General features: G+C 41.1%; 1 protein-coding gene across 1 annotated transcript in view; it reads left to right on the forward strand.

Moving 5' to 3' along the window:
* The window catches only part of ADGRE3 (adhesion G protein-coupled receptor E3), a 39,312-nt gene that overhangs the window by 21,426 nt on the left and 1,214 nt on the right, over positions 1 to 16,672 (forward strand). The window contains 8 exon segments of the mRNA NM_001038666.1: positions 4,530 to 4,714; positions 6,990 to 7,157; positions 10,828 to 11,025; positions 11,302 to 11,537; positions 12,017 to 12,083; positions 12,280 to 12,371; positions 14,096 to 14,264; positions 15,577 to 15,672. Coding sequence (NP_001033755.1) covers positions 4,530 to 4,714; positions 6,990 to 7,157; positions 10,828 to 11,025; positions 11,302 to 11,537; positions 12,017 to 12,083; positions 12,280 to 12,371; positions 14,096 to 14,264; positions 15,577 to 15,672 — 1,211 coding nt within the window.

Consider the following 16,672-nt stretch of genomic DNA (forward strand, 5'->3'; position numbering starts at 1 on the left):
CGTTTTTAAATTTGGTCTTACGATAGCTGCCATATTGTTATAACTATTAAGGCATGATAAATGAGGTCTTATAATCCAATCCTGTAAACGTGGGATACAGCAGATCTATACCATCAGTGAAAGTCCCTGAGTAAAGGCAACAGAACGTGGACAACTAAACACGTGCTGAACTGAGGAAGTGTCATGAAACAATTGGTTCCTATCACTTCCTCTCCTCCCCCGAGAAGATAAGAACTTGAACTTGCCTCATTTGAGAATGGGCTAGGTGGAGGATGGAAGCCAACCTCCAACCACACAAGTTCACACTTGCCTTGTTACCAAAAGTTTTTTCTGAAACTCACAACTTGTAGAGATTGTGCAAGACTTCACATTGTGGGCCAAACAAAACACATCCACAGCCTGGCTTGCTCTTCAGTCACATTATGGGGCTACTGGGGATTAGGATTTCACATATGAGTTCAGAGAGGACACAACTCAACCCATATGCACTGCCTATGCTGACTTGTTTTAAGAAAGTTACAGACATCATAATGTGATTACATGTGCCTGAAGAGGCACCTGGCACAGAAGTGCCCAATGAAGGACTATTTACCCTCCCCCACCATGGGCCCTATAGTCTCACTTCCAAGCATTTGCATTGGCTGTTCCTCTGCTAGGAATGCCAACCACCACACCATTGGGTGAACTATTACTCTTCAACACGGTTCAGCCTTCACCTTCTCCCAGGACTGCTCACTCCTACCATAGCACCAGAGTCAGGCCCTCCCTCCTCTACACTCCCCCAGGCCCTTGAACCTACATTATCCTGGATCTAACATGTTGCATTGTCTTGATTGCCATACTTTGTCTCCCCCACCATGCTGGAATCCCCATAAGGATGGCAATCATGAATTATGTCTCTCTAGAGTCACCATTATGGGTTCATTACCTACAGAACAGTGATGAAGATTCACTGAATTAAATTCACATTTAGGTGGAGGTCTCAACATTCCTAATGAAAGAAAGGAATCCATCGACCAAGGTGTGACAAACTCAAAGAGGGATGTTTCTCTATCATTCACATCCTATCTAGGGCAGGAACCTTCTTTGTCATGTGGGCCATCCTGTGCTATGTAGGATGTTGAGCAGCATCCCTGGCCCTTATTCACTAGACACCAGAAGTGCACACTCAACGTGACAACCAAAAATGCCTCCAGATATTGCCCAGTGTCCCCAGAGGGCAGAATGGAGCCCCCCACCCACCCACCTCCAGTTAAGAACTGTTCATGTAGAGCACCCTTATAATTGACCTTCAAACAGTAACAACTTTAAGACTGAAAGGAAGTGCTATCGAATTGTACCCAGACACCCACCAGAGGTGAACCAAGACTGTCCTAGGTAACCCAAGATATTAACCCATGACATATAATCCATATAACCCATGACACCTCTTCTCTGTAAAACATCTCAAAGAACAAAACCCAGGTCATGGAGGTTGACTGTGGACACCTACAGCCACTCTTCTCTTTTCTGCTTGTGATTTTGCTCTTAGCCAGAATATTTCAGCCCAGAAATAAGCTATTTCTAAGTACGAGAGCAGATGGACATATCACCTGCCCATCTTTTCCAACCACCCACCACTGTTTCATTTTGACAAATGGAAACTGTCATTAACTTGGAGAAACAGAAATGAATTGCTTCTGATCCATCAGACAAGACCACAGAAGCCTGATTAGAGAAACCTACCAAGGAATTTATTCCAATAGGATGGGCTGCATAGGCTAGACAGTGATAAAACTGGGATTTTAATCTAGAAACCTATTAACCTATTTCCTGTCCCTACAATCCTAACTGCTTCACATATATGGCCTCTGTAGTATGGACTTGTTGGCAGCTACAAAGAACAAAGAAAACTTATTGATGCGAGAATATGGTCATAACATCTTATAATCCAATAACCCATACTATAGCCCTATAACCCACATATTCAAACTAACTACAAATATACATATTTCTGGAGGCTAGAAGCTTGAGATCAAGGCATTGGTAGAGTTAGTTTCTTCCAAGGTCTCTCTCCTTGACAGATGGCCATCTTCTCCCTGTGTCTTCACATGGGACAGGTACACATCGCTGGTCTCTCTTCATGTGTCCACATTTCTTCTTTACTCTTTTTTTTTTTTCAAGATTTTATTTATTTATTTAATTTATTTATTCATGAGAGACACAGAGAGAAAGAGGCAGAGACACAGGCAGAGGGAGAAACAGGCTCCAGACAGAGAGTCTGATGTGGGACTCGATCCCAGGTCTCCAGGATCATGCCCTGGGCTGAAGGCAACTGGTTTAGCACTTGCTAAACCACTGAGCCACCCAGGCATCCCTCTTCTTTACTCTTCAATGCAGGTCAACTTTCACCTCCTTCATAAGGCCTCCCAGGACTGCCCACTTCCATCGTAGCAACAAAATCAGGCCCTTTCTCCTCTGGCCCTATTAAAGGCCCTGTCTTCAAACACAGTCACATTCTCAAGTTCTGTGAGTTAGGACTTGATTTGGGGCGGATACAATTTGGCATATAACAATATCCTACTGATATATGTCATGTTAATGTTCCTCTAATATATGATAAAATTATAAATACATGATATAAATATATCCCATATGCATATATTTTAGTCTATTGAAGTATGTTGACCTGGGACAGCCTGGGTGGCTCAGTTAGTTGAGCGTCCAACTCTTGATTTCAGCCCAGATCAGGATCTCAGGATTGTGAGATAGAGCCTTGTTTTGGGCTCTGAGCTGGGTGTGGAGCCTGCTTAAGATTCTCTCTCCCCCTCCTTCTGCCCACTCTCCTAAATAAAAATAATGATAAAGTATGTTAAATTACAGCATTCCTTTGCTTGACATCTTTCAATGGCTTTCCACTTGCAAAAGTCCTCCTCAAGGCTTATAAGGCCCTGCAGGATCTGCCCCCATCACATCCCCGGCCCTCACCTCTTCTCACTCTAACGTGCACACACACACACAGACACACACACACACACACACATACCACCCTTCAGCCACACTAGCCTCCTCCCTGTTCCCTAAACCAGCTGGGCACATTCATGTCTCTGGAACTTTGTCCCTGTTATTTCAGATCTACCTAGAGTAGAGCACTCTTCTGTTGGATACCCACATGGCCTTCCCTCCCTTCACTCTGCTATCTGAAATCTGTCTGAAATAGCATCCGACAAGTCCCTCTGTCCCCTAACCTCACTTAATTTTCTCCCTAGGACTGATTGTTCTCTGACATATACTTTTACTGATTTATTTATATTTGTTTGTCTCTCTCCTGCATCAGAAAGTAAGATCTATAAGAGCAGAAATGGCTCCTTTGTCCCTCACTGTATACCCAGAATAGTGTCTGGACCAGAGCAGGCATTCCATAAAAAAAAAAAAAAAAAAAAAAAAAAAAATTGAATAAATAAATAGATAGAAGTATTAGCATATTATGATTTCTATATACATTTTTTATTTCTGGATCTAGTTTACGTATATAACATATGGGAGGAGATGATTACATTCATAATACATACAAAGGGATAGACATACATGTAACCTGTTAATGGATTTCCTTGAGTCCAGTCTCAACATTATGCTTCATCTGAAAGGAATGCAAAACCACTTCTAAAACTCTTGAAAAATAAGTCTGCCTTTCCGGAAGTCTCTTCAGGAGGCAGCAGGGGAAGTGGAATGACATCATGGAAGACTTACCTAACTCCCTAAGCTTCCTCTTCACCACTGACCTTCCTCTCCTCCCCCCTGAAAATTCCATCTGCCTCTTCTTGGCCCTTCTCCCATTTGACTTTACAGCATTTTCTCCTAAGGCTACAGTCATGTTCTTTCTTAAGCAAATCAGCTTAACCTCTCTTGGTTTGTCCGGTTCTCCTCTTACCCCAAGTTTTATCCCATTCAATATAACAAAAGGGTTCAAGGCCACAAACACAATGTGTGTCTCAGAAATGAGAAAGGGAGAGACAGTGAGAATCTCTAATTTGACCCTTGGGCAGCCCCGGTGGTGCAGTGGTTTAGCACCGCCTGCAGCCTGGGGTGTGATCCTAGAGACCCAGGATCGAGTCCCACATCGGGCTTCCTGCATGGAGCCTGCTTCTCCCTCTGCCTGTGTCTCTGCCTCTCTCTTTGCTCTCTCTGAATGAATAAATAAATAAATCTTTAAAAATAATAATAATAACTTGACCCTCACTGGCAGCCCCAGTGGCGCAACGGTTTAGCGCCGCCTGCAGCCCAGGGCGTGATCCTGGAGACCCTGGATCAAGTCCCATGTCGAGCTCTCTGCATGGTGCCTGCTTCTCTCTGGGCCTGTGTCTCTGCCTGTCTCTGTCTCAATGAATAGATAAATAAAGTCTTTTAAAAATAATAATAATAATTTGACCCTCACATAGGTGAATATGCACATCCATATATACCTGTGTGTATGTATAGGTGTGTGAGGATGGTAGGTGTGGGGAAGAATGGTGGCACTATTAAAGACCTCCATTTTTCTGTTTTCTCAGGTCCCAGTGCAATTGCCTTTATTTCTTATTCTTCTCTTGGAAACATCACAAATGAAACGTTTTTTGAAGAGGCAAATGAGAAAGAGCAGGTTTACCTGAACTCTCAGGTAGTGAGTGCTGCTATTAGATCCCCAAGGAATACATCGCTCTCCAAGTCTGTGATTCTGAGTTTTCAGCAGATGAAGGTGGGTCAGAGCTGCCACTTGAACGTGCTTAGTTTTCTTGGAGATAGACTGAACAAAGTGTATACGCTCCCCAGTCAGTGCCTCTGGACTGTGCTGTCCAGTACGGTAGCCAGGAACCTCGTGTAGCAATTGAGCATTTGAAACGTGGTGTATCTGAATTGAGATTTTGAAGACTTAGTATTTCTGGATTTAGACTTGATATTTCCAGATTTTGAAGCCCTCATAAGAAAAAAAAAAAGCATGTAAAATATCTCATTAATAATTTTTAAGGGGCTCCTGGGTACACACCTCTTGATCTCAGGGTTGTGGGTTCGAGCCCCATGTCAGGTGTAGAGATTATTTAAATAAAATAAAATCTTTTTTGGGTGCCCAGTTGGTTCAGTCAGTTAAGCGTCTGCCTTCAGCTCAGGTCATGATCACAGGGTCCTGGGATCAAGCCCCACATCAGGTTCTCTGTTCAGCAAGGAGTCTGCTTCTCTTGCTCTTTAGCCCCTACCCCCCTGCTCACTTGCTTGCTCTCTCTTTCTCTCTCTCTCTCTCTCTCTCGTGCTCTGTTTCTCTCTCTTTTTCTCTCAAATAAATGAAATCTTTGCGAAAATAAAATCTTTTTTTAAAAATAATTTTTATATCGATTGCATATATTGATATATAGACATACTAAAAGATACTGTTTTGAATATAGGGGGTTAAATAAAATATATTATTAAAATTAATTTGAACTGTTTATTTAGTTTTTTAATGTGGCTAGCAGAAAATTTCAAATTACACAAGTAGTTCACATGATATTTCTCTTGGGCAGCATAATTCTAGTGCATGGGATTATTTTAGTTGAAGTTACCTCCAAATTTATGCCTGTGAAATTTGAACTGAGACATTATATTCATTCCTACATAAAAGCCTGGCATTAATTATTAACACTACATAACTTGATTGGAAAAAAAAATTTTCTTTAATCCATTCTCCTTTCCCCTTCTCTGCCCAAACTCTTAAAGGCAGGAGGGTCAGTAGCCAGACACAGACATAATAAAATTAATCTGTTCCCTCACATTTCAGCTCTTTCATGAAAGTAAGAAATGAAAGAAATCCTGCCATTTGCAACAACATTGATGAATTTTGATGGCATTATGCTAAGTAAAATAAGACAGAGAAAGAGATACTGTATGGTCTTACTTATATGTAGAATCTTAAAAAGCCAAAATCACAGATACAGAAAATGTGTTTTTGGTTACCAAGGGTGAGGGATGGGAGAAATAAGTGCAGGAGACCAAAGGTACAAACTTCCAGTCACAAGTAGAATAAGTTCTAGTGATATAATGTACAGCATGGTGGCTCTGGTTGACAATACTACATTGCATACTTGAAAATTGCTAAGAGAGTAGATTTTAAGTTCTTGCCACAAAATAAGAACCGTAACTACATGAGGTGATGGGTATTAATTAACTGTTTTGCAATATATGCATATGTCAAAAACTTGTGTTGTCTACCTTACACTTACATGGTTTATATGTCAGTTGTATCTCAATAAAGCTGGGAAAAATAAATAAAATTATTTTTTAATTTTAAAGAAAATAAGAATGGGAGGAATGGGAAATGTAGGTTTTCTCTATTTGATGCATAAAACTGAAGTATGAAACTTTTCATATATGGCATGGGGGACTAGGAGTGGTGCAAGAAATCTGGAGATGGTCTTGTGGATTATCAGAGGAGATACAGCCCTCCAACAGGAGAGTCTGACTTCTCTCCTTGGCCCCATGAAGTGTTGCTCTGGAAACCCTTAGGACAAAAAGAAGAGGTTGAAGGATAATTCTGTTCTCTCTCTCCCTCTCTCTCTCTCCATTTCTTTCCTAAGCTTCCCCTTTCCTTGCATGAGCAGTTTTTGTGTTGTAAGGGGTGAGGGACAGAATTGGTGTGAAGAAATCAGGGAAATTTGCTTTAGAGAGTGTTTAGGAAAAAACTCTGTATGAGTCACAGACCTTCTTTTATTTTTTATTTTATTTTTGTCTGACTTCCACAGTGGGGGATAAAGCCCTGAAACCAATGACATCCTATAAAATTCTGGCTCCCAAAGAGCCATGATCTTGTTTTATGGTACCCTAACAGAGCTGGGACTATGGGAGCAGGTGTCCTGGCTGGCAGCCATCGTCTTCACTTAAAATAGAAATCATCTGAGTCACTTCTAAGCCGTGTGTCTCTTTGATGGCCACCCCAGTGTAGACTGACACTCTAAGGGTTGTCCCTCCTGAGGAAGAACATAATAAGCCCCTTCTACTTTCAGATGAAGACCAGTAGCGAAAAGGCCATCTGCGTGTACTGGAAAAGCACAGGGGAGCACAGCCAGTGGTCCAGAGATGGCTGTTTCCTGATACAAGCGAATGAAAGTCACACCATATGCAACTGCACCCACCTGTCCAGTTTTGCTGTCCTCATGGCCTTAACCAAACAGGTACAATGAATACATTTAATTCCTCCAGCTAATTAAGTATGAGCTCCTACTAGATATGTACTCTTTTAAAAATGGGGGAAAAACACAAGTGACCAGAGTGAGTGAGTGCTGAAAGCATGCTGCTTTACATAGAAAGATAGCATTTGAGCTACAATCTGAATATTGAGACAGTAGTGCTGCAACAGAGGTGAACCTTGAAAACAACACACTGAATGAAATAAGTCAGACACAGGAGCACCTAGGTAGCTCAGTGGTTGAGCGTCTGCCTTTGGCTCAGGTCGTGATTCCAGGGTCCTAGGATCAAGTCCCACATTGGGCTCCCTGCAAGAAGATGGCTTCTCCCTCTGCCTATGTCTCTGCCTCTCTCTTTGCATCTCTTATGAATAAATAAATTAAAAATCTTTTTTTTAAAAAAGGAGAAGAAGAAGAAGTCAGACACAAAGGGCTACCCGTTGTATGATTCCACTTATATGAAATGTCAAAATAAGCAAACCCAGAGACTCAGAAAGTAGATTACTGCTTGCCAGGGGCTGGGGGCAGAAGAAATGGGGTAAATGCTTAATGGACATGGGATTGTAATTTGGAGTGATGAAGATGTTTTGGTGTTAGACACAAGTGGTGGTTGCACAGTATTGTGAATGTACCAAATGCCACTGAATTGTATACTTTAAAAAGGTTAATTTTATATTGTTTGGATTTTACCTCAATGGCGGGGGGTAAAATGTCTCAGCTTTTCACTGCATGTGTATCTTTGGGGTAAATCCCCAGTAGGAGCACTGGGTGTTATATGTAAGTAATGAATCACTTAATTCTACCCCAGAAATTAATATTGCACTGAATGTCAACTAACTAGAATTTGAAAAGAAAAAAAAAAAAAAAGCAGTGTTGCTTTTCTGGGATGAAGTATAGAAAATCCCATGAGACACCTGCACCCCGATGTTTATAGCAGCAATGTCCACAATAGCCAAACTGTGGAAGGAGCCTCAGTGTCCATCGAAAGATGAATGGATAAAGAAGATGTGGTCTATGTATACAATGAATATTACTCAGCCATTAGAAACAACAAATACCCACCATTTGCTTCGACGTGGAGGGACCTGGAGGGTATTATGCTCAGTGAAATAAGTCAATCGGAGAAGGACAAACATTATATGGTCTCATTCATTTGGGGAATATAAAAAAATAGTGAAAGGGAATAAAGGGAAAAGGAGGAAAAAATGACTGGGAAATATCAGAAAGGGAGACAGAACATGAGAGACTCCTAACTCTGGGAAACTAAGGGTGGTGGAAGGGGAGGTGGGCGGGGGGTGGGGGTGACTGGGTGAAGGGCACTGAGGGGGCAATTGATGGAATGAGCACTGGGTGTTATGCCATATGTTGGCAAATTGAACCACAATAAAAAAATTTAAAATAAAAGAAAAATTGAAACAATAAAAAGAAAAAAGAAAAAAAAAAGAAAAGAAAAGAAAAAAAGAAAAGAAAAGAAAGAAAAAAAGAAAAAAGAAAAGAAAAGAAAAGAAAAGAAAAGAAAAGAAAAGAAAAGAAAAGAAAAGAAAAGAAAAGAAAATCCCATGTGGGATCCTCCAGAGTAACAAAGAAGCAACATACTCCAGAGAGTGTAGCTACCAGATGGTGAAGCTTCTGTTACCATGGGTTTCTGAGTGACTGTGTGGAACAGAGTATATTTCCATCTGTACCAAGTTTAAAAACAGACACAACTAAACCATATTCTCAGGGGTTGCATACTTAAGTGGTAAAACTATAAAGATAAGCAGGAATTGCTTATCATAAAAGGATCATGGTTACCTCTGGAAGAGAAGGTGTTTTGCAATTAGAAAGAGCTTCTGGGATAATCTCTACAGACTAATGATTTCACCAACCATTTAATAATTTTTAATCATGTGATACATGTATGTGTATGCTCTTTTCTGTATGTGTGTTCTATTTCACAATTTTTTAAGGTTAAAAAGGCAAAGGAATGAGGTACCTGGGTGGCTCAATTGGTTAAGCGTCTGCCTTTGCCTCGGGTCATGATCCGGGGGTCCTGGGATCGAGCCCTACATGAGGCTCCCTGCTCAATGAGGAGCCTGCTTCTCTCTCTGCCTGTTGCTCCCCCTGCTTGCTCTCTCTCTCTCTCTCTCATATGCTTTCTCTCTCTCAAGTAAATAAAATATTTTTTTTAAAAGTAAATGATTAAAAACTTCTGTAAAGTGACATTGAAACAAGTGAAAATCCCCATATCATTGTAAGAGAAGGCAACTGTCATTTCCTACTGATGGGTCTTACTAAGTCTGTGTGGCTCATCAGATTCCTGGCTCCTGTCTTTAAGGAGATGAGCCATCAAGAGCTGAATTATACAGATGTCTTAGTTTGAGATCTCCTGCAAGCAGATTCTGAGACAAAAATTTGAGGGCAAGTAGTTTCTCTGGGAGATAACTCCAAGACACATGAGTAGAACAATAAGGAAATAAGATAGAAAAAAAGAAGGCATCCAGTAAAGGTTGTGTTAAAGAGAAAGTTACTCCATGGACAACTAAGATTCAATCCCATTGAGTATTTCTGGGAGATATCCTAGAACATGCATTTCAGACCCTTCCCACATAAAGATGAGGGAGTTGGGGTATTTATCCATCAATGCTGTAACTTTTATTGCTTGAGGGCAGCTTTCAAGGAGCATTGACATCCTGGTACTGACTCCTGGTATGTCCAAACAGGAGAAATACTCTCAGGGTAGGGTCCCTGGATTTCATAGAAAGCAGCCAAAGGACAGGTACCAATGAGTGTGAAGAGGTTAATACCCTCTGTTACACAGGATTTCTTATACCTCTTGGTGGCAAGACTTAGCCTAGCATATTCATTCATTTCAATGTGAATCTGACATACAACATAAGCCTATAGTTAAAACGGTATAGTGCACTTAAAAACTTAAGAGAATACATCTCATAAAAGAAAGCAAGAGGACACAAGATCTTAGAAGTGATGGATATGTTTATTACTTTGATTGTGATGATGGCATCATATATATGCGCCTATGTCTAAAAGCATCAAAATGGGGATGCCTGGGTGGCTCAGCAGTTGAGCGTCTGCCTTCAGCCCAGGGTATGATCCTGGAGTCCCGGAATCAAGTCCTGCATCAGGCTCCCTGCATGGAGCTTGCTTCTCCCTCTGCCTGTGTCTCTGCCTCTATCTCTCTGTGTCTCTCATGAACAAATAAATAAAACCTTTTTAAAAACTAAATAAATAAAAAAAAACATCAAAATGTGTGTATTCAATATGTGCAATATTTTGCATATTAGGTATCCCTCAATACAGCTGGGAAAAAAGTACTTAGTCTGACCGACACTTATACTCTCTATCATGCGGAGTCATGCCTGTGTTTGGGAAGCTCCCATACCAAGGGGGGGAGGATTAATCTTGGAAACTGACCATGATGTCCTTTTTGCTGAGACCCAAAAGCAGAATACCGTGCTGGATGTGATCACCTACCATAAAATTCTAGCATTCTGATCCTGGAGGAACTTAATCAAAAACATAAACTTACCTGCCTCCTTCTTTCCTGATTTGGCTACAACAAAAATAAAAACAAAAAAAAAAATTAAATGGAAGAGTCATTACCCCAGACCAGGAAAATGTGACTGTGATGTCTTTGCTTCTCTTGGCTGGATCCCAGGAGGATGATCCCGTGCTGGCTGTGATCACCTACATGGGGCTGAGCCTCTCTCTGCTGTGCCTCCTTCTGGCAGCCCTCACCTTCCTGCTGTGCAAAGCAATCCAGAACACCAGCACCTCCCTCCACCTGCAGCTCTCGATCTGCCTCTTCCTGGCCCACCTGCTCTTCCTCACGGCCATTGACAAGACCAAGATCAAGGTATTGACACGGTCTCAAAGGAGACCCAGCCCTGCCACAGAGGATGCTCAGTTCATGGAACTGTGCTGCATTGATATCTTAATAAAATAATCTTGGGTCCCAGGGTTATTTTGAAGAGTAGCCTATTCCACATTGACTAATGAACTAGAAGACAAATCCTCCCCTGACAACTCAACCATATACATGAGCTCTTTCCAATGGCAAGGTATGGAACAGGTCCTGGGGCCACCCTCCTCTCTGACAATCACTCCTGGTGGCACCTTTCTCCTCCCCCAGGTGCTGTGTGCCATCATCGCAGGTGCCTTACACTATCTCTACCTGGCCTCCTTCACCTGGATGCTGCTGGAGGGTCTGCACCTCTTCCTCACTGCACGCAACCTGACAGTGGTCAACTACTCCAGTGTGAACAAGTTCATGAAGAAGCTCATGTTCCCTGTGGGCTATGGAGTCCCGGCTATAATTGTGGCCATTTCTGCTGCATCCAGGCCTCACCTTTATGGAACATCTAATCGGTGAGCTCAACTCTCACCCTGTGCTGTGGATAGTTTTAAGGGCAGTGTTAACGATAATGATTGGAATATCCGTGTCAAACTCACTCTCCTTTCCCCTTGGCTGTAATAGCTCTAACCTCTTTCCTGGTGAGACAGAGAAAGGTGATGGTAAGAGTAAGGAAGGTTCTGGAAAGAGGGCATTTTGTGATTAGGTCCCAGCTTCTTCCTTCCCATAATATGGGACCTCAAGTTCTCAAGTCTTGGCCACCCCATTAGTGAAATGGGAATAACAGTTGTCCCCATGGCCCCACCCTCACCATGGTGTGACTACAATCGTAAAATGTTTAGCGTAGCATTAACACGATAGTAAAGAATCAAAGAATCGAAGCCTTTGTTGTCACCGGCTGACCTTTTCAGATGTTGAAAAAGTGTTAGGAAAAGGTGTTTATTTCATGTTCTTCTCTGATCTCTCTTTTGGCCCCTTTTCCCATTGTTCCCAGCTGCTGGCTCAACCTGGACAAGGGATTCATCTGGAGTTTCCTGGGCCCTGTCTGTGCCATTATCTGTGTGAGTGAGTATGTGGCTCCAGTGTTACCAACCAAAGAAGCACCAGGCACACATTTTTGTCAGTTCTATGAATTTACTTCCCCACCTACTACCCATTCAATCCTACATGCAGGGAGGTATGAATTGTTTGCAGTTTATAGCGAACACAGTGCATTATTTTAACTTGCATTCTGCATGATCCATGTCATTCCTGCAGGTGAATTTAGTTATTTTTCTCCTGGTCCTTTGGATTTTAAAAAAGAAACTTTCCTCTCTCAATAGTGAAGTGTCAACTATCCAGAATATAAGGTAAGGTGGGGTAAATGGTATTTTCTGACCGCACTCCCCTTTTTCTGTACTTAGTCTCACTAGTTCCTCTTGTGTATCCACACACACATACACCCCACAACCAAGCTCCAGGACCTAGCAAAGCCAACTGCCATCTCCCAGTGTCACCGTTAATGAAAGGCATTATTATACAGTATTAGCTGTACTACAGACTAAGCTTCGGTGACAAAAGAGCCCCAAAAAGGAGTGAAATAGAAGTTTATTTCATTTGCCTGTCACAGTCCAGAGGTGAATAAACCAGGACCGATGGGGAAGCTCTGCTCCACAAAGTAATCCAGAGACTCGAGTCCTTTCTATTTTTTGCTCCACATTTCCCAGGATGTTTCTTTGCCAGTATCGCATCCATGGAAAGAAGTTGAGCTGCATGTTCCCCATTTGCCCGGATCTCAAGGGCTAGACCTTGATCACACAGTGACATCTACCTTCTACTATCGGGAAATGTAGTCTCTAACTGGGTAGCCATGTGTCCTTGATAAAATTCAAAAAAGGAAGGATCCAACACTAAAATGAAGAAGAGGAGAACGGGAGGGGAAAAAGCCAGCAATTTCTGCTACATAACATAATATGTAATAGCTGTGGGTAGGATTTGGATTTTTTTTTAAGTTTTACTCTTTTTTTCTTTTTTTTTTTTTTTGTTTTTTTGTTTTGTTTTGTTTTGTTTTTTCAAGATTTTATTTATTTATTCCTGAAAGACACAAACACACACAGAGAGAGAGAGAGAGAGGCAGAGACACAGGCAGAGGGAGAAGCAGGCTCCACGCAGGGAGCCCGACGTGGGACTCGACCTGGGTCTCCAGGATCACACCCTGGGCTGAAGGCGGCACTAAACAGCTGAGCCACCCGGGCTGCCCTAGGATTTGGATTAAAATACATTTTGTATGATACTATTTCGAAACATTTTGGACGATGAGCAGCTCCATTTTATGTGAACATGTAATTTGTTGTTGATTTCACTGTAATCACAAAAATAGTGCATTTGTTAAATATTTTTTCAAAGTTTTTAAAATATATCAAGTAAAATCTGAAAGCAGCTAGCTCCCCTCTTTCTTTGCTACTTCCACTTCTCAGGAAAGCCAGAGGTAACTGTATGATATGTATAAAATTTTCCCCAGACCTTTTTCTGGGCTGTGAATTTTCTCTAGAACAGATGGGCATCCACACAATAGCGCCACACTATGCAAATTGTTCCCCAACTAGTTTTTCTCACTTATGTATTACTATGTTTTCTAATTAGGGATACATAGATACATAAGTAAGGTGACCTTACATCCTAGTTTGCCTGGGATAGTCCGTTTATGCTCATTGTAATCATAAATTAGCACTTCTGTCTCAAAAGCCTCCCTGTCTGAATAATAAATTATATGACACTTCATCTATAAGTGATATAATGAGAGAGATAAAGAGCACCTGGTTTTAGAATGCTTTATGTATGTACTAATTTTGTTCTACATACTGTCCAAAACACTTTACATATGTCAAAATCCTATTTATTATATATATTATAAAGATTAGGAAATTGAGTTACAGAAAGGCAAACTGATTTGCCCAAAGTCACCAGCTGGTTAGTTCTGCCTTGGATTTAAACGCAGCCAGTCTAGCTCCAGAGTCCCTGCCATTAACAACTACATGATAGGGTGTCCATGTCCACTATTAGCCTTTTCACGTCATTGTGAATGACCCCTCAGGATGCTGACATTCAAGGCAACAGCTCAGCTCTTCATCTTGGGCTGCACGTGGTGCCTAGGCATCCTGCAGGTGGGTCCAGCTGCCCACGTCATGGCTTACCTCTTCACCATCATCAACAGCCTGCAGGGCTTCTTCATTTTCCTGGTCTACTGCCTCCTCAGCCAGCAGGTAAACAACAACCCCTTTTGTTATTGTCATAAAGTCAAGAAATATTTGGTGGTATGTACTTTAAGGAACATTTAAACCTATGTTCTCTAAATTTTCATATGAGATGTGAGCCATGTGTAAACACTATCCATGTTTTCTCTTCTTTAAGATGTTATCGATTGTAAGATGCATCAACTTATTAACAGCTTTCAGAAAGCAAACAATTGCTACATCAAGGAAATATTTTTCTTCAGCTTTTCCATTTGTAATAGTCAGCTACTGCTGAGTAACAAACAATCTCAAAAATCTCAGTACCCTAAACACAAATATTTACTTTTCTCATTTTCAAGTCTGAAGGTTGATTGAGGTTAGCTGATCTTGTCTGGGTTCAGCTCAGCTTGGTTCCAGGATCCAGATCAACAAATCATGTTCAGGTCTGCTCCTTGTGACTCATTCTCAGGCTTGGCATAAATGGGACAGAAACCTAGGATATGTTCTCTCATGATAGTGGCAAAATCACAAAAAGATAAGCCCTACTGGGCAAGGCCATTTCAAGCCTTGTGGTCCTCCTTACATCCCTTCCACTGATATTCCATTGGCCAAGGAAAGTCATATGTCCAAGCCTGAAGTCAAGGGAGGATAACCCTCCACCCACCATGAAACTAAGTAAGTATTACACCATGAGGGTGTAATACTATGACAGATGAATGAATCATTGAAAGCTGTAATGCAATCTGCCACACCACTTAAACACACGAATTCTTAAATACAGTTCCATGTGATGTATAGTCTCCATACTAATATGTGTTAATAGCTCTATGACAGCATTACATAATAAGTTAATTTTTCCCAACATGTTACTATGGACATTTTCAAGCATACCAAAAAGGTTAAATGAATTATGCAATGAACACATATATGCCAATCACTTCAATTACTGTCGTGCTATATTTGTTTTGTCACATGGTCTATCCACATTTCCATTCTTCTACCCATTCTCCACTGCTAAGTCCCTGGTAACCACTATTCTAATTTCTGGCTCAACTAATTTGACTATCATAGGGATCTCATATATGTGGAATCAGACAGGATTTGTCCTTTTGTGCCTGGCTTCTTTCACTCTGCATAATGTCTTCAAGGTTCATCCATGTTGTAGCCTGTGTCAGAATTTCCTTCCTTTTTAAGGCTCAGTAAATAATATTACATTTTAAAGATATGCCACATGTTGTACAGAAAGTTTTTCAATAATGTCTTTATTCTCTTCCTGATTCACTGGCTTTTCTCTTCACCAATGTTAATAAAAACAATTCCAGTATTTTCTTTGATGTTTCAGGTCCGAAAGTGGTTTGGAGAGATCATAACACCTAAATCTGAGTCTGGGACTTACACACTTTCCACCAGATTTGGCACTGACTCAAAGCCTAGTCAAGTAAGAGGACTTGTGACTTATTCTAATGCTTGCCCCCGCAATACCCAAACCCCCTCTCCTCATCTTAGTATGAGCTCGCTTGCCCAGAGAGAATGGCAAAGAGCTCTTTTCCTGATGACCTGGCTTGCATTTCCCATTCTCACTATATTGTTCCTCAGTGACTCTTCCCTGATCATTGATAATGCTAAAGCTATGTTCTATGTTCCTGGGATCAAGTCCCACATCATCAGGCTCATTGCAGGGAGCCTGTTTCTTCCTTTGCCTATGTCTCTGCCTCTCTCTGCATCTCATATGAATAAATAAATAAAATATTTTTTAAAAAAAGAAGGTATGCCCCTAGTTAAGCAAGATGGGCTCCAAAATTCATAATCCATAAAAATTTTCCCAGTTTCCTTTGTTTACTCCCGTGCATACACCACCACATCTGCTAGCCAAGGAGCCTTAGAATGTGTCATTTTTAAAATAAACAAAATTGAGAAATTTCTGACACATTGTCTTCTATTTTTCTTGAGCTAATATGTGATATTCTCAGCATTGGAAATACTGAATCACTAAAAAAAAAATCTATCCCTATTTTGGAGGACGGAAAGGAGAATTCACTAAATCTTTCAAAAGGGGCCAAAAGGAAAACAGGACTAGGGAAAAAGGCTTAGGACATTGCAAGTGATCAGAAAAAAGATGTATAAATATTAGGTTAATCACTTCCGATAAGAGTAAACTTATAAAAGGTGCTGGCTACCTGCTGTGACCTTTGAAAGACTTCCTAGATAATCCAAAATAATTCCCAAAGTTTCTGGCATTCCAGTAACTTGCTTCCCATGATGTATATAAGGAAACTTTTTATTAGTAGTACTTAACATTGTGGAAGTTGAATAAGATGATCGTATCCTTTTTTTTTTAAGATTTTATTTACTCACTCATGAGAGACAAAGAGAGGCAGAGACACAGGCAGAGAGAGAGGTAGGCTCCCTGTGGATATCCCGATGTGGGACTTGATCCC

This window comes from Canis lupus, chromosome 20 (assembly GCF_011100685.1).
Source record: "Canis lupus familiaris isolate Mischka breed German Shepherd chromosome 20, alternate assembly UU_Cfam_GSD_1.0, whole genome shotgun sequence".
Taxonomy (NCBI): domain Eukaryota; kingdom Metazoa; phylum Chordata; class Mammalia; order Carnivora; family Canidae; genus Canis; species Canis lupus.